The 18385-nt window shown below is 44.9% G+C and overlaps 1 protein-coding gene across 1 annotated transcript in view; it reads left to right on the forward strand.

Moving 5' to 3' along the window:
- The window catches only part of LOC137427373 (uncharacterized), a 67968-nt gene that overhangs the window by 1934 nt on the left and 47649 nt on the right, over window positions 1-18385 (forward strand). Inside the window, exons 2-4 of the mRNA XM_078778312.1 lie at window positions 3961-4155; window positions 4335-4391; window positions 4634-4744. Of these exons, the coding sequence (XP_078634438.1) occupies window positions 3961-4155; window positions 4335-4391; window positions 4634-4744 (363 nt within the window). The remainder of the gene's footprint in view (window positions 1-3960; window positions 4156-4334; window positions 4392-4633; window positions 4745-18385) is intronic.

Consider the following 18385-nt stretch of genomic DNA (forward strand, 5'->3'; position numbering starts at 1 on the left):
TTTTAACATCTTCGTGAGTGGAGGAAGAGTTGTGTAGATTTCAGGTTTTTTACATCTTCGTGAGTGGAGGAAGAGTTGTGTAGATTTCAGGTTTTAAACATCTTCGTGAGGAGAGGAAGAGTTGTGGAGATTTCGGGTTTTTTACATCTTCGTGAGTGGAGGAAGAGTTGTGTAGATTTCAGGTTTTTAACATCTTCGTGAGTGGAGGAATAGTTGTGCAGATTTCAGGTTTTAAACATCTTCGTGAGGAGAGGAAGAGTTGTGTAGATTTCAGGTTTTAAACATCTTCGTGAGTAGAGGAAGAGTTGTGGAGATTTCGGGTTTTTAAACATCTTCGTGAGTGGAGGAAGAGTTGTGTATATTTCAGGTTTTAACCATCTTCGTGAGTGGAGGAAGAGTTGTGTATATTTCAGATTTTAAACATTTTCGTGAGGAGAGGAAGAGTTGTGGAGATTTCGGGTTTTTAACATCTTCGTAAGTGTAGGAAGAGTTGTGTAGATTTCAGGTTTTAAACATCTTCGTGAGTAGAGGAAGAGTTGTGGAGATTTCAGGTTTTTAAACATCTTCGTGAGTGGAAGAAGAGTTGTGTATATTTCAGGTTTTAACCATCTTCGTGAGTGGAGGAAGAGTTGTGTATATTTCAGATTTTAAACATTTTCGTGAGGAGAGGAAGAGTTGTGGAGATTTCGGGTTTTTAACATCTTCGTAAGTGTAGGAAGAGTTGTGTAGATTTCAGGTTTTAAACATCTTTGTGAGTCGAGGAAGAGTTGTGGAGATTTTGGATTTTAACATCTTCGTGAGTAGAGGAAGAGTTGTGTGGATTTCAGGTTTTAAACATCTTCGTGAGTAGAGGAAGAGTTGTGTAGATTTCGGGTTTTTAACATCTTCCTGAGTAGAGGAAGAGTTGTGGAGATTTTGTTTTTTGAACATCTTCGTGAGCAGAGAAAGAGTTGTGGAGATTTTGGGATTTAAACATCTTCGTGAGTAGAGGAAGAGTTGTGTAGATTTCGGGTTTTTTACATCTTCGTGAGTGGAGGAAGAGTTGTGTAGATTTCAGGTTTTTAACATCTTCATGAGTGGAGGAAGAGTTGTGTAGATTTCGGGTTTTTTACATCTTCGTGAGTGGAGGAAGAGTTGTGTAGATTTCAGGTTTTTAACATCTTCGTGAGTGGAGGAAGAGTTGTGTAGATTTCAGGTTTTTTACATCTTCGTGAGTGGAGGAAGAGTTGTGTAGATTTCAGGTTTTTAACATCTTCGTGAGTGGAGGAAGAGTTGTGCAGATTTCGGGTTTTTTACATCTTCGTGAGTGGAGGAAGAGTTGTGTAGATTTCAGGTTTTTAACATCTTCGTGAGTGGAGGAAGAGTTGTGTAGATTTCAGGTTTTTAACATCTTCGTGAGTGGAGGAAGAGTTGTGTAGATTTCGGGTTTTTTACATCTTCGTGAGTGGAGGAAGAGTTGTGTAGATTTCAGGTTTTTAACATCTTCGTGAGTGGAGGAAGAGTTGTGTAGATTTCAGGTTTTTAACATCTTCGTGAGTAGAGGAAGAGTTGTGGAGATTTCAGGTTTTAAACATCTTCGTGAGGAGAGGAAGAGTTGTGGAGATTTCAGGTTTTAAACATCTTCGTGAGTAGAGGAAGAGTTGTGGAGATTTCGGGTTTTTAAACATCTTCGTGAGTGGAGGAAGAGTTGTGTATATTTCAGATTTTAAACATTTTCGTGAGGAGAGGAAGAGTTGTGGAGATTTCGGGTTTTTAAACATCTTCGTGAGTGGAGGAAGAGTTGTGTAGATTTCAGGTTTTTAACATCTTCGTGAGTGGAGGAAGAGTTGTGTAGATTTCAGGTTTTTAACATCTTCGTGAGTGGAGGAAGAGTTGTGCAGATTTCGGGTTTTTTACATCTTCGTGAGTGGAGGAAGAGTTGTGTAGATTTCAGGTTTTTAACATCTTCGTGAGTGGAGGAAGAGTTGTGTAGATTTCAGGTTTTTAACATCTTCGTGAGTAGAGGAAGAGTTGTGGAGATTTCAGGTTTTAAACATCTTCGTGAGGAGAGGAAGAGTTGTGGAGATTTCAGGTTTTAAACATCTTCGTGAGGAGAGGAAGAGTTGTGGAGATTTCGGGTTTTTAAACATCTTCGTGAGTGGAGGAAGAGTTGTGTATATTTCAGATTTTTAACATTTTCGTGAGGAGAGGAAGAGTTGTGGAGATTTCGGGTTTTTAAACATCTTCGTGAGTGGAGGAAGAGTTGTGTAGATTTCAGGTTTTAAACATCTTTGTGAGTAGAGGAAGAGTTGTGGAGATTTCGGGTTTTTTACATCTTTGTGAGGAGCATTGTATCTCATGGTCTCGGTGGTGTTGTGCACACAGTGGGCGTTTCAATGTTTCCATGGATAACCTTCATACATGATACATATATCGTACTAAAATAGGCAATTTCGTGTGTCTGACGATTTTTGACCTTGACACATTTGGTTTTTCCTCATCCAATCTCAACCAAAATGTCACATGATGGAGGTTGCAGCAAAATAATTTGCCCCCCTCCCCCCTCCCCCCATCCCCCTCCCCCCTCCCCCCATCCCCTCCCCTCTCCCCCCATCCCCTCCCCCTCCCCCCGTCCCCGGTTGGGTGTTGAGGTCCATATCGTGTTAGGATAGATTTATTGTGGTGTTTTTTCCAGGTCTAAACAAATCACAAACTGGTCAAACACTTGAAATATTTCCTTCAATCCTGACAAATCTTTCTCTCTCTCTGTGTGAAAGTACCGTCTGGCAACCTCTTCCTCCTCACATTTTGAATATTGGGTTTTGCCGATTCTTCTTCCTCTTTCCTGTGTAAATACGCTCATTGAATTTCCAAACTAACTTCACTTTCCTCGTGTTCAAACCAGCTAACTTTACAAATGCTCTTCTTTAAACCTGTAATACAGGTGATTCAGTCCTACTTCCCAGTGTGATGAACATGAACTGAATTCCCACGGACATGTTCCAGAGGAATGTTGTTGTTCCATCCGATTTTCGTAAAAGTGGTTTCTTATTTATTACCTGAAAGTTATTGATGTGGGGAAACTGTCTGCATATCAGCACACCTGTGGCATGGATTACCTGTGAGCACAAATACTCCTTCATCCACATCCGCTGTGCTTGTGTGGAGGCCTTCTCACCATGGAATGTCTTCATCCTAAAATTGCTGAACAGGCCCAGATTTTACATAAATATCGAGACTTTTGAATGTTTTACAAGTGGCCAAATCAACATTCACATCAATATCTATCTATAATTATTCCAGTAATCTCTGTTTGTACGTTTGTTTGTCTGTGACCGCTGTTTCTCGACAACCACGGGTCCGATATACTTTTAACTTGCCAGGTATATTGCTGGGGACCCGAGGATGTGCCTTTTCAAGGTTTCATATTAATCGGACAATTACTTACCGAGCTATGTCCAAAAAACGATTCAACCAATCAGAGAGCAGCGAGCTATCGCGTGTGCCGAACGTGGCAGACACACTCTGCCTCGGATGGCACATTTGAGAGCGTATTCATTTATTTCACGTTTGCAAACTATGTTGGCGTTAAACTATGTTTTAAAACTAATAAAAACGAATTTGCGATTCATTCGCTTTCCTGCGCGTTTGTGCACGCGATGGCGATTTCTTTACCAAACTCCGGAAGCCGTTCGCTTTGGACCAAACCATTTCATGTAAATAGAGGGGGGGGATATAATTTTAGATATAGATATAGTACGGGCAATGCCCTAGTGTAATACAATAACAATATTGCCTTCAGACATGCAATTTTGTTGTTTTTGGGCGGTCACAGGGTGTGCGTTGGTGTGCGGTGAAAGTTTATAGGGCTGTTACTGGTTTAAGCAGAATATAAGGCCTCAATTACAGAGGTACTTTCACATTTTGGCACTCAGTGGTGCAAACATCAGGAAGAGTGGTATGTTTCCCTCCTCTCTGAAGGTTCACCCACCATGTACGCTCAAGTTGGCTGTGAGAAGGATTCCTGTCATGTGCAGCTGGAATCGGAACAGCGGACAGTGCTGGTGTGTGGAATGAAGGTTGAGGAGCTGGAAGGATTTACCGAGATTCTGCAGATCAAAATAGAGGATGTGAATTCCTTTGATCTGGAGGAGGAGCAAAGTGATCAGCCGAATGGTGAGTTGTGTGATTGACAATACTTCTGATGAGATCTGTGTTTGTCGGAATTGGTTGTAATTGTTGGATCGGAATTGGTTGTAATTTGACAATAAAAGCAGTTTGGTGGAGAAAACCTTCTCTATTTTGCCTTCTCTACATTTTTCTTTCCTTCTCTATTTTGTTGGTTGTGATTTTAGGTGGTGATGAAATTCCACTGAAGATGTGGTCTGGTCAGAAGCATCTCATGACATCGAGTTAGTTTATACAGAACGTGATTCTTTGATATCGTTATGTTTTCACATGACGCCATGTTTTCACAGAGGGAAATGTTTTATTTTCTCTTGAAAGAAGATTTTAATGCTTTGATAGCGATTTTAATGATTTTCCTTTTTTCCAATGATTTCAATGCTTTATTTATTTATCTATTTTAAGAGTATGAAAACACCTCTGCATGTGACACAAGATGCCGACATTTAATAAAAGTTACTTTTTCCAGATTTCTTTGTGAAAGAGGAAGTGAAAACTGAGCACGACATTGATGTTCACCTGGATCGACCCGAACCAAATGATGCCGAAGCTTCTTTCCTCAATAACCATCCCCATGAAGGTTTCTGTCAATGTTTATACATTTTGATTCAAACAGTTTGATGATGAACTCTGGTGTTAAGCTAACAAACACGACGTTATGATTTAATTGCTTTAAGAAATGACCACAATGGTAAATCAATTTCTCAAACATCAATTTTCCCCTTCATCATTATATAAAATATTTTAACCAACAATAATATACCTTGTTGTATCCTATTATCCCCAATTGTACTATCGTCAATTCTGATTTTAATTGGACACCTTTTATTGGCCCCATTGGATTTTGTCGGACACGCATTTACTGATGTTCAAACTTTGCAGACAGATCATGAATGATGGCAAACATATGCATGTCATTTTATTTCGAGATGTGATCCAAGATGGCCGATTAACGGCGATTTTGTTACTTTAACGTGTCCCCAACAATTTCACGACATACATGGACCGATTTTCTTCCAACCTGCACAAAGAAGATGCAGGAGAGTATACATCTGCAGAAGATTTTGTGTTGTAATCCAATCAAAGATGGCTGACTGACGGCCTTTGACTTCATATGGCAAAATTACTAAAACCACGGGGGCTATTACATTGTTTTTCTTTTCTTCTTTTTTATTTATTTTACATGTTTATATATGATCTTGACTCATGGAAAAGTGAGGTGACAGAGAGAAAAAGGCAACGAATTGATATTAGGGCAGTCAGACCACAGTTGGATGGACGCAATGAAGGAGTTACAGCAAGAGGAGAGAAAAGGGGAGGAAACGGTCAACTGATAATAACAGTGTTTTATTGGTTTTGTGGGTCATGTGTCTCGGTAATATTTTGGGTGGGGAAGTGGATGGCTTGAGATCGTTGTGAACTTTGCAGCCTTGGTGGAAAGAGTACAATTCAACAATATTTGGCCTCATGTGATAACTTTTGGGAAACGCACACACACACACAGTAACCTCATCACCAAACAAGGACACGGATACACCCTTTCAACCAATAGAAGAACATCCAAAGAAAGAGAGAAAGGTGACACGTCCACTGTACATTAATTATGTCATGCTCTCCACACCAAATGATGAAATATTGACAGAATAACTAAAACTCGTAAAACGGTTTTCCAAGGACATTCAAATGGAATTTGGACTAGATAGGTGTGCCAAGTGCACATTTCCACAAGGTAAACCAACAAAAACAGACAACATAAAACTTGACCTTCAAACAACAATACAGCAGTGACAAAACGAAGCATCATACAAATACCTCAGAATAGAAGAGGGCCACCAAATATAGCACAAACAAATGCGCAAAACAATCGCCAAAGAATACTTGCATAGAACGAGGCTGATCCTGAAAAAGTACGTCTCCCCAAGAAACAAAATCAAAGCCACAAATCACCTCGCAATCCCTGCATTCCAATGCAGCTGTGGAATAATAAACTAGCCCCAATCAGAAATCAGGAAGTTAGACATCCAAACAAGAAAATTCCTGACCATCTGCAAAATGTTTTTCAAAAAGCAGTGCATCCTGATAATGTCAGGAGGTACAAAAAAACAATTGGACAAAGTGGGGATAGGCCAAGAAGGCTCATTTGAATGGCCAAGAAAAGGTCAGCTCAACTGGGATGGAGAAAGAATTAGAATTATAATAAATGCCCAAGATTTCAAAAAACATTTCAAAGATTGAAAAACGTTTCATGGCTTCCACATAGAAAGCCGCATTATCGGTAGCACCTGTGGAAGAAATTCTGTGTGAACCATTCCTTCCATGTCGAAAAACGCAATCAGCACGAGCTTCACTTGCGATCTCGACTAACGCTCCTTTTTAAGGTCTCGGTGACACAGATGTCTTCACTTGGAGGTCTGTGCTTTAATTTCCCGATCAAACCATAAACTCATGACACATCACCCTTTATCACTTGGGTAACAATTTTGGATCTTAAGCACATCAATCAAACAAGTTTGATGTATTATTGTTGCACATTTGGGACCACACAGAAAATTGACTGCATCATGAATGTAATTTTACTGCTGTAGAAAACCATGAAACGTCACGAAATGTGACGTGTCATGAGATGTTTTGTCTCAGTAAAGGCAAGCTGTAATAAGAAACCGTTTCTGTGACTTGGCATGCCTGGTGTATTCAAAGGGTTCATCCGAAGTTATTAAAAAGTTCGGCTCATATCAAAGGGTCTTGACGGTCTAATGGGGTATTAAGGGTATAATGGGGGTCTTAAGGGTCTTTTTATTATAAGGCCTCGGCTTGGAGAAGAGCTACGGCGCAGAACAGTTCAGGACACAACATAACAAAGGGAACAGCAGGAGAAATGGGAAACACCAATAGCAGGGCGGAGGGAGAAGGTAGACGGAGACGGACATTCAAGGGATGCAGTTAACTATGATGGGTAGGGGAAGAACACAAGGCGTGGACAAGATGGATACGTAAGCCAAATTTTTAGAGGGGTGGGTGTGGTTTAACGGGTGTAGAGAAGATCATGGCTTTTGAAAGGGGATGACCTAAGATGGTGGTGCACAGCTGCCTTGAAGACCCGGAGGAAAGAATTGAATGGAAGAGAGTGTGGAAGGTGGTACCACAGGTGGGAAAGCAGAGGAATAAATGAGTGGAGGTGAGCAGTGGTTTGGGATTTTGACAGTTTCACATGAAGGGGGTTGTTTCACAACATAATATGAATCACACTATTAAAGTCGTCATACTTTTTTTTACGGCATAGCCAATGGGGCAATGCTGTCTGTAACACCGTTTGTCTGTCCGTCCGATGTATGTGTGTATGCATGTATGTCCCTCACAAACGTCCACCAATCAGAGCTGAGGATCTGGTCCCATGACAGCAGGACAATGTTTCGTAACCATTACAGTTGCATGTTTTACTAAAAGGAAATATTGATGACCTGTGAAACGTTTTGGGGTCATGGTGGGTGTCGTCAGGTAGGTAGGCAGTTTCAGAAATTCCTCAATACAATTGTGATTTTGAAATGTGATCATCGTGGCCCGTCCTCCTGAATCCTCCTGTGAACCGTGGCCAGGATCATCCTCCTGAATCTGGAAGTGAACAGATGACTACAGTTCGCTGGTTTGATAATGTCTCAATACAGTCATGATTTAACATTATATGTTGATATATTAATACTATTGTTACGTGGTCCCCTCGGTGACTACCTGGTCTCGGTGACCCCCGGACCGTGAGAGGAACTTCGCCAGAAAGTGGTATTATATATGCGCTTTCGCAACGCAATCCCTATGAATTCCACCCAAGAGAAAACTGATTTTCAATGATATATTTCAATGGTAATGATACCATACAATTTCAATGATACAATCAAGGATATATTCCCCGAGCAATCCACCATCCACAATTCACACTCAACAATCAATCCCCTAGATGATTAAGATGGCCATCTTACATACGTGTGTCCCCTTTTGTACTCACGACCCCCTTTGGTCTCTGTCCCTCACAATGTCTCTGGGCCCCTCCTGACCAAGATGATGGTCGGCTTCGCCGCACTCGGGCGGTTGAACGAACCCCGGGTGGACGTTTTTCCACCGGGCATGTATCGTACCGGGAACCACGGCTGCAGCCCCCTCCTGGCCACGCGAAGCGGGTACTGTAAAGCAGGCAAAAGCCACACGCCGCTTGCAACGCATGTTAGGCCCCAACGTGCGACCCGTACGCGTCTTTGTAGACGGTGCCGCGAACGGTGCCAGACGCTGGGTCGGTGCATGGCCCCACGGCAGCTTGACGTGTCCACCGGGTAGGTACCCGTCCCGGTAACTCCTCTCGCCAGACGGGCTTGGGAACGCCGCTTTTCCACACGGCTCAATATCGATCCCACCTCTCGTCGGAGCGGGGCGAGGAAGAAGAATCCTCGTCGCTTCTCTCGACCTCGTGTCTTTCTTCTTCCGTTTCCGGTCTCTTTTTCCAGAAGGGCTCCTGACCCTCCAACCACAACAACCCTTAATCGACTACACATTGATAAGCAAAGACCTGAATAGTAATTCACATACATTCCCATAAATATGTAACACTCCCCCCCTTCAAGAAAGAAAGTTTGAACCCAGCGAAAACTTTCTTTGCTGGCCAACTTGGATAAACAAACCAGATAACTCAACCCCCAAATCATCAGTTCCCCTGGGCAACAATTATCACAACTCAAAAAATAAAGCAACAAAATTTCACAAAACCCCCAGAGATTTTCAAAGGTAATTCACTCTGGACAAAGCACCAGCAACGACATTGTCCCTGCCCTTTACATGTTCAATTTCCCGTTGGACTCCTGCCAAGCCAAACTCCATCTCATGACCCTCTGACTTTGACTGTCAGTTTCTTGTGAATGAAGGTTAAGGGGTTGATCAAAGATCCAAAGTTAAGCAACTCGATAGCACTTTTTCCGGGAGGCCAAGCCGAGTATTCACTACATGGATGCCTTTAGGAACGTGGAGTTCACGGTTAGTCCGTGCAGGAAAGTTCTCTACATGGACGCCTTGAGGAACGTGGAGTTCACGGTTAGTCCGTGCATGAAAGTTCACTACATGGACGCCTTTAGGAACGTGGCGTTCACGGTTAATCCGTGTAGGAATCTTGGCTCGGCGGCTCCGCCGCATTCAGTGCTTCAGCTTTTCAGAACTTCCCTAATAATTATGGTGGGACCGCTTGTCACTGTAGTCCCATGAATAGCGGTCTCCTTCTCGGCCACTACTTTGACAATCCCTCCTTCGGGAGCTGCCGTAACTCAGGGAGCCTCCATAATAATGATTGCGGCCACCACCAAAACTACTGCCCAGTTGTACTCTCCTGTGGACCTCTTGACGCCTACGAAATGCCTTCCCTACTGTTATGGTCCGACCCTCCAAATCCTTGCCATTCCAATTCTTCTCTGCCTCTCTGGCGTCTTTTGTGCTTGCAAACGTGACAAAGCCGAACCCTCTTGACTGTTGCGTTTCCCTGTCTCTTACCAACCGCACTTCCACCAGCGGCCCATATCTGTTGAAGACAGAGGTCAGAACTTCTTCCTCTGTTTTGAAGTTCAGTCCCCCTACAAATAACTTGGTACTTTTGTCGCCATCCCGAGCTGGTGTGGTGTTATTTTCCCTGCTGGGATCTTTACCAACCCTCAGGTTACCATAAACTTAACCCCCGGCCAAATCATTCCCGATAACCACAGATACACCCTCTACAGGAAGTGTGGCTTGTAAACCGACGGTGACCGGTCCTGACACCAAATCGGACTCCAAATGGATGACATGAAGTGGAGCACTAACACCGCCCCCGATCCCCTGTAAACGAACACTATCCCCCGTTGCCGTCTCCTCGGACCATGGCAAAATGCCTTCAAGCATTAAAGATTGATGTGCTCCTGTGTCCCTCAATATCCTAACCGGTCTCCGGTTAGTCGAGGCTCCATCCAGTGACACAAACCCCTCTGAAATAAATGGTTGGTAACCCTTTTGATGGCGATTTCTCACAATGGCCATTGCATTTGGAGTCGTACTAGTCGAACTCCGCTCCTGATTTTCCTTTTTCAGGGCATAACATTGGGACATCACATGTCCAGGTTTCTTGCAAAAAGCGCAAGTAGGCCCGGAGGAAAAACTCGTGGTCTGCCTCGGGCCCCCCGGAAAATAAGTTTGTCTTGGGCCCGTAGCCCTCTGATTTCTAACAGTTGGGGTATCATAGTTGTCCCCATAATCATCTTGAGGCCGCCGCCATGTAAGGTCGTTCTCCGCACCGGGTGTTCCATAACTCCCCTGCTGAAGTCTAGGCGAGGAGTTAGGTTTGTGGACCCCTATTCGGTGGGTTAAGGCATACTCATCTGCCATGGTGGCTGCGTCCCACAACTTTGGTACTTTCTTTTCCTGCAGGTACACTTTGATGTCCTCGTGGACACACTGCTGAAATTCCTCCACCAGGATCAAGTCACGCAATGTTTCGAAGTCTTTCCCGACTCCTTTTGACTCACACCACCGATCAAACATGTTTTCTTTCACTCTGGCAAACTCCACATGGGTCTCACTCTCCCTCTTCCTGGCATTCCTGAATTTTTGCCTGTAAGCTTCCGGAACCAACTCATAGGCTTTGAGGATGTGCTTCTTCAGTACCTCATAATCTGCACATTGGTCCATTGGTAGCGCCGAATAAATCTCTTGAGCTTTTCCCACCAGCACACTTTGCACTAGTATGGTCCAGGCCTCCTCCGGCCAGTTTAATTGTCGAGCCACTTTCTCAAAGTGTGGAAAAAATTTCGCGGCTTCCTTTTCACTGAACGGTGGAACCAGCCTCACATGTCTGCCCACATCCCAGGTTTTCTGGTTAGGTGTCGACCCCGTCAGCAAGGGTGGTGCCTCTCCCCGTTCTCTCATTAACTCCAGCTCCTTGAATTTAATTTCCTGCCGAAGCTCCATGTCACGTTCCTTTAATTCCCTTTCTGCTTTTCTCTCCTCTGCTTCAAGTTCCCTTGCAGCTCTCCTCTCCTCTGCTTGTTTCTCTTCTCTCCTCTCCTCTGCTTTCCTTTCTTCTTCTGCTCTTTCCTTTTCTGCTTTCCTTTCTTCTTCTTTTAACCTTTCCTGGAGTTCTCGTTCCACTCTCCTTTCCTGTGCTTGTTTCTCTTCTCTCCTCTCTTCTGCTTTCCTTTCTTCTTCTTTGATCCGTTCCTGGCTCCGTAATTGCAACTCCAGTTTCCGGAGCTCAACGTCTTCTGGTTCTTCGGGTAGCCACTCCCAGGCTAACTCGTCCCATGTTCCTAATCCCACCATAGATTGTATCACCGTGGCCTGCAACTCTGCCTTCCTCAAATTAGTTCGGACCTCCAAGTTAAAATGTTTGGCCAATTTCAAGAGGTCCGACTTTAGTAACGCTCGGAACTGTGCCTCACTCGGGGTTACCGCAAAGTTCTGTGCCACAAACGCCATGGTGACTATCGTTAACCCCTGTTAACCTTCACCCAATACTTTACCCCCAATTTCCCCAAAAATTTACCAATTAATACTTAATTAATAAATTTTAATTAATAAAAATATTATTTTATTATTTTATACAATTTTAGATCCCGGACGTAGACCCAATTGCGAATCCGCAAATCGTAATTTGGACGAGCCCCCAATTCTGTTACGTGGTCCCCTCGGTGACTACCTGGTCTCGGTGACCCCCGGACCGTGAGAGGAACTTCGCCAGAAAGTGGTATTATATATGCGCTTTCGCAACGCAATCCCTATGAATTCCACCCAAGAGAAAACTGATTTTCAATGATATATTTCAATGGTAATGATACCATACAATTTCAATGATACAATCAAGGATATATTCCCCGAGCAATCCACCATCCACAATTCACACTCAACAATCAATCCCCTAGATGATTAAGATGGCCATCTTACATACGTGTGTCCCCTTTTGTACTCACGACCCCCTTTGGTCTCTGTCCCTCACAATGTCTCTGGGCCCCTCCTGACCAAGATGATGGTCGGCTTCGCCGCACTCGGGCGGTTGAACGAACCCCGGGTGGACGTTTTTCCACCGGGCATGTATCGTACCGGGAACCACGGCTGCAGCCCCCTCCTGGCCACGCGAAGCGGGTACTGTAAAGCAGGCAAAAGCCACACGCCGCTTGCAACGCGTGTTAGGCCCCAACGTGCGACCCGTACGCGTCTTTGTAGACGGTGCCGCGAACGGTGCCAGACGCTGGGTCAGTGCACGGCCCCACGGCAGCTTGACGTGTCCACCGGGTAGGTACCCGTCCCGGTAACTCCTCTCGCCAGACGGGCTTGGGAACGCCGCTTTTCCACACGGCTCAATATCGATCCCACCTCTCGTCGGAGCGGGGCGAGGAAGAAGAATCCTCGTCGCTTCTCTCGACCTCGTGTCTTTCTTCTTCCGTTTCCGGTCTCTTTTTCCAGAAGGGCTCCTGACCCTCCAACCACAACAACCCTTAATCGACTACACATTGATAAGCAAAGACCTGAATAGTAATTCACATACATTCCCATAAATATGTAACACTATTCTTGGGGAAAATTCCAGGGGCTTAGAAAAGGCCCCTTTATATATGGTATGTGCCATGTGGCAAAGTATAGAAAAGAAGGGACATTCAAAAAAAATGTCTTGTGTGCATGCTGGACTACCCTTATGTTCTTAGGTGGAACCAAGTAATGCTCGAGAAAACTTTATAGAAAGGGGCGCCAATTTGATTCATACAGCCATATGAAGAAGTAAATGTATTTTCAATGCAGTTACAGGCTCTTGGTTTCAAAGGGACCTCTTTGCGGTCCTTCATTTTTCTGTGAAATATTAAAATGCCAAACATAATATTCATTTTCTATTATATTGCAGAAGTAAGTGTACATGTACAATTCATCCATCGTCTTTAATTATCATCAGTATTCATCATGCACATATCACGTTTGTCCAATATATCTGCAATGTCAACACTTGCAAGTTTATGTAATGTGCAATTATGGACCAAAAAGGATTGGCAAAATAGACTGTACTGCACATGTGTACAATTCCTTCACCTAATCCAATTGTTGCCTATAATGTGTAAACACATCGCGCTTGTCCCGAAGAATACATCACACCCAACATGTCTGCAATTGGTCGGTGCATAGTACATACAAGCTTTATTAATTTTTTTAAACAAATTAGATTTCACACACATGCACATTAGGCCGAAAAAAATATATTTCCGGTCTCTGGTCAGCGCGCGCATCGATTTTGATTCAAATTTCCAATGGTGCCGACAACAGCGCCCGCCTGTTGTTGCCGGGCCGGCGCTCTGTCTCGGGAAATACGGGTCTGTGAGGGTCACCATTGGTATCGACGTTCGCGCACGGTTCTGCTCGACAAACCTTCGTTTAGTTTGTTCAAATCCAACCAGCCGTTCCAAAGATATGAGTAGTTTTGTGTGCCGTGTCGTCATGAATCCAATCGGCTGGATATTGTCATTTATTGAAACGAAGACGTTCTTTGTCGGGTTCGTGTGAAGCAACCAGACGGCCGAGAGAGCTGCGGGTGGTCTCATTAGTTAGGCCTGGATCCTATGCTTGAAGAACTTAATGATTTTCAGAATAAATGCATTTTAAAATAACTTAAGCTTGTGTTCATTATTTACAAAAAGGCTTACCAGTCCCATTGGACTGGTACCTCGGCCTTTTGAATCTTTACACTGGCTGCGCTCCTTGAATCTTTACACTGGCTGCCTGTCTCTGCTCGTGTGCAATACAAAATTTGCACACTATGTTATAAATCATTGTGTGGAGCGGGACCTCACTATCTCTCCGATTTGCTCACTCTCTATGTACCTCGGCGACGGCTTCGTTCAAGCGACGACTCTATGACCTTAGAGCCGCCGCGCACCAGCACCAAGTCGTTTGGTGAAAAATCCTTTTCTTTTGCTGCTCCTCTGCTCTGGAATGACTTGCCTTCCTCTGTTCGACATATTGACTCTCTTCCTGCCTTTAAAACCTCCCTCAAAACCTATCTGTTTCACAAGTCTTTCAAAGTCTAAGTCCTGTTTTCCCTTTGGTTTGAGGTGGGATGGAGATCGAGAGTATGTCTGTGTTCGTGTGTGGGGGAGGGATGGGGGAAGGAGGAGGAGAGTACACATCTGTGGGTTTTGAATGGGGAGGGAGAGGAATAGGACAAGAGTGAAGGTGTGTCTGTGTGTGTGTGTATGTTTGTGTATGTGTGTGTGGTGTGTGTGCGGTGTGTGTGCGTTCGCATGATAATGTAAAGCGCCACGAGGGTTGTTAACTCTGCTTGATAGGGCTATATAAGACTCCATTATTATTATTATTATTATTATTATTATTATTATTATTATTGGCTGTCTTTTATTTCTCTCTGGACTGCGCCATGGCAGATGAGGAGGACCGCAAGGCATACAACAGGCATTTTAAAAGGCCATTTTCCCTGCAAGAGCGGGGGTTAGCCTTGCGGTCCCCATGACAATGTTCTCCATTTTGCCCTATTTTCTGCATCTCCCCTTGTTAACCCCCTGGCCCGCATTTCTTCTTCGACCATCTTTAGCCAAGTCTTTCTCGGTCTTCCCCGTCCTCTACTTCCTTCCACATTCATTTCCATCACTCTTCTCAACCAGTCACTTTCATCCTTCCTCAACACATGACCAAACCATCTCAAACTGTTTCTCTTCACAGCATCCATCACAGGCTCTATTCCCATCATCTTTCGCAATTCATCATTTGTCTTCCTCTCTCTCAACGATACTCCACACATCCACCGAACCATTCGCATTTCCACCCTTTCCAGCCTTCGTTGCTGCTCTACGTTCATTACCCATGTCTCGCTCCCATAAATCATAACACTTCTCACACATGCAGCATACACCTTTCCCTTCAGCTTCAACGACACTCCCCTCCTCGTCAGCATGCCACTCAGTTCCCGAAACTTCTTCCATGCACATCTCACTCGAGCAACCGTTGCCGAGTCTGATCCACCTTCTCCATTCAGCATGTCTCCTAGGTAACAAAATGTTTTCACACACCTTCCAGCTTCACGCCGTCTCCAAGATCCAACTCAACATTTCCTCCATCTGCAGCTCCCTCTATGCACACCTTACACTTGAATGTAGCTGCCACACTGGTTAATGACCCTCTCAAACCACTACATTTTTTATGAACCCACTCAGCGCACATTGTACATTGAATTGAGTTCACTCCGACACCCTTCCTGCACATAGCACATGGCCCTTCCCAGTTCTTTCCACCTCACCGCATGCTTTACCACTTGCCATCACCTTTGTTTTTCCGATATTCACCTTCAGACCTTTCGTCTCCATACATTCCTTCCACTTGTTTATCTTCTCCTTCAGTCCATCCATACTTTCTGCAATCAACACCAGATCATCTGCATACAACAACTCCCACGGTAAACCCTCCTTTACGTTCCGAGCCAGCACCTCCATCACAGCTACAAATAGTAGTGGACTTAGTTCCGACCCCTGATGCACTCCCACCTTCACCTCAAACTCACTACTGTTCCCGTCCTTCGTCCTTACAGCTGTGCGCGCTCTTTTGTACATTGCCATCACTACTCTGATCAACCATTCCTCCACTCCTAACTTCCTCAATGCCCATGTCACTACTTCACGTGGAACCCTATCTAATGCTTTCTCCAGACCGCAAGGCATGAGGACACAAAAAACACCTCTATATGTGCAATCCATGCTTTTCAAAAAAAAATAAAAACGCATCGCCGCATCAATTCTGGAACTTTGGTCTGACCAGAGACCAGCAATATATATTTTTTGGCCTGATCTTGTGTGTTTTCGTTTTCAAGGTACACAGAAAACTTTACGTACTGATGGGTTTTAACCTATGTACGTAGGGCGCCCCTTCAATTAACTTTTCCAGAGCATTACTTGGTTCCTCCTCAGAACATAAGGGTAGTCCAGCATGCAAACGACTTTTTTTTTTGAATATCCCTTTTTTTCTTTTGCTTGCCACATGGCACATACCATGTAAAGGGGCCTTTTGTTTGCCCCTGGCATTTTCCTCAAGAATGTCCCTTCTTTTCTAGAGTTTGCCACATGGCACATACCATGTAAAGGAACCTTTTCTATGCCCCCGGCATTTTTCACTCATCCATTTTAAATACAAACAAAATGCATTTGTTCATCGTACAAGACTTTATTGAAGACGATATAAAAGACTTGAATAAGTAAGGGGAAAAACATTCAACCCAGACAGGATTTGAACTCAATCCCGAGCTTGGGAGTCTGATCCATTACGCCATTGAGCCATTAACCCAGCACATTAGATTTGGGTCAAAAAGTGTGGATATATTGTTATGGATCTGTCACTTCCGCCTTTGTTGTTGATTATTTACTTTTAGGATTTTTAGTTTCAGGTAATATTGTTAAGATTTTTGTGTGAAATGGAGATGACTTTAGAGAAAGGTAAAAATAAATGTTTATGGAGGAAAAAGAAAAATGCGGCAAAGAACCGGAAGGAGGGGGAGGCGGAGGACGAGGACGAGGACTAGGAGGTGGAGGAGATGACGAGGAAGAGGAGACTAGGAGAGACGACGAGGACGAGGAGACGAGGAGAGACACACAGCCGTGAATCGCGTCGAGGCTGTGAGCGGACTTTTTTTGATATTGGTCGCGAATGAGTTGAGGCTTCCCGGGAAAGGGATTATTCGCGACATCATCATATATTGCGAGTGCAATTAAACCTGCGTCTCAGGTTTTATCAACAAGTGTCAGTTATTGTTGGAGAGAAATCAAGCGTCCCCATTACAGGCCTATACGCCATTTTGTCCTCGGAGAAGAAGAGGCTGTCCGCTTGGTGCATCTTGTTTTGTCGTTGGGATTTCCATGTCGACCTCATCGTGTGGATTGCCGTTGGTTTACATATCGGCTCAATTCCCATATCGACCTCTCACCTCCATAACTCCTCGTTCGCCATCGTGCCGATACCTGCCTGTTCTCGTTGTTCTGCACAGCTTCAACCAGCATGGAGATCCGTGCACGGACTTGGGGGAATGTTACATTCCACTCACGTTTGGCGTGCTGTGAGTTTATTGCTTTGAGAGCATTGGGGAATGATGGTACCATCATATTGTTGCAGATCTCCCGAAGCCCGTCGACGTACAGAGGGGGGGTTAAGCCCCTTTTCCCCCTCGGGTCTTCGTGTCCACGAGGCCGAATCGCCACTTCCGCAGCGAGCGTGAAAAAGGGTATCGGGTCGACGCCGCACGTACCTTTGACCCACGCTGCCACGAAAACTGGGACCGGACCTCGCACAAGCCACGCTAATCGAGTACGCCCGAGCGGTGTGCGTATCACGTGACTCGTGCCATTACTTGTATTGAACCCGATTCGAGCGGTTCTATTCGTACGATGCTAGGCCAATAGATGGAGACGACAGGCACGATCAAATAAGAGGAAGAACACAATTTATTTATAATGTACAATGATCCGAAGAGACACAGAGCAGGCACTTAAACAATGTTAACTTAATCCCAGACAAAGGGCCCAATCATTCACGCAGGCAAAAAGAAGGAGGGAAAAGTTCGCGTTCCCAAACGCGTCCTGGCGTCGTCCACCCCGGACAGCTCGCTCGGCGTGGCCCTCTGGTGGTCACGGCACGTGCAGGGAGCGCAGGCAAGGAGGTCGCGCGCCTGTGGCCCGGAATGGGTCATCTTCACAAGCGCGATTAATTACAGGCAGCAGCGTGCAGGGCACAGGGCACGGGGAGAGTTCGTGTACAACGAGGCTATTACAAACAGTTCAATTCAAGCACTTCGACTTGTTCAGGGGCTGGGCGACTCTCACATTCTCTGCTTGTTCGGGGCAAACTCTGACATGCCTCTTACTTCGGCTCTCTCCCGTCTGCGTTCTCTCAGCTCTCACCTCTCGTCTTCGTGCGTTCTCTCTCTCTGCTCAACTGAGGCGGGGCGCCCGGGGCAGGGTTTTATGGCTCCGCCCCCGCCTTACCCGAATGTTCCATGCCCCTCCTCCCGTCGCCGTGGTGAGCCACTCCCCTCGAGCTCTGATTGGCGGCTCGTTGCTTACCGGCCACTGCCCCGGCAGCTCCTCCCTTCGGCCTTGCCAGACTTGTTCAGGCCGAGCACGTGGCATTCCAGCGCAAAAGAACACCTAAGCTCACTGGCCTGCTCAACGCAAAACTAACACAGGAAAGG

Source organism: Myxine glutinosa, chromosome 5 (assembly GCF_964187855.1).
Source record: "Myxine glutinosa chromosome 5, kmMyxGlut1.1, whole genome shotgun sequence".
Classification (NCBI taxonomy): domain Eukaryota; kingdom Metazoa; phylum Chordata; class Myxini; order Myxiniformes; family Myxinidae; genus Myxine; species Myxine glutinosa.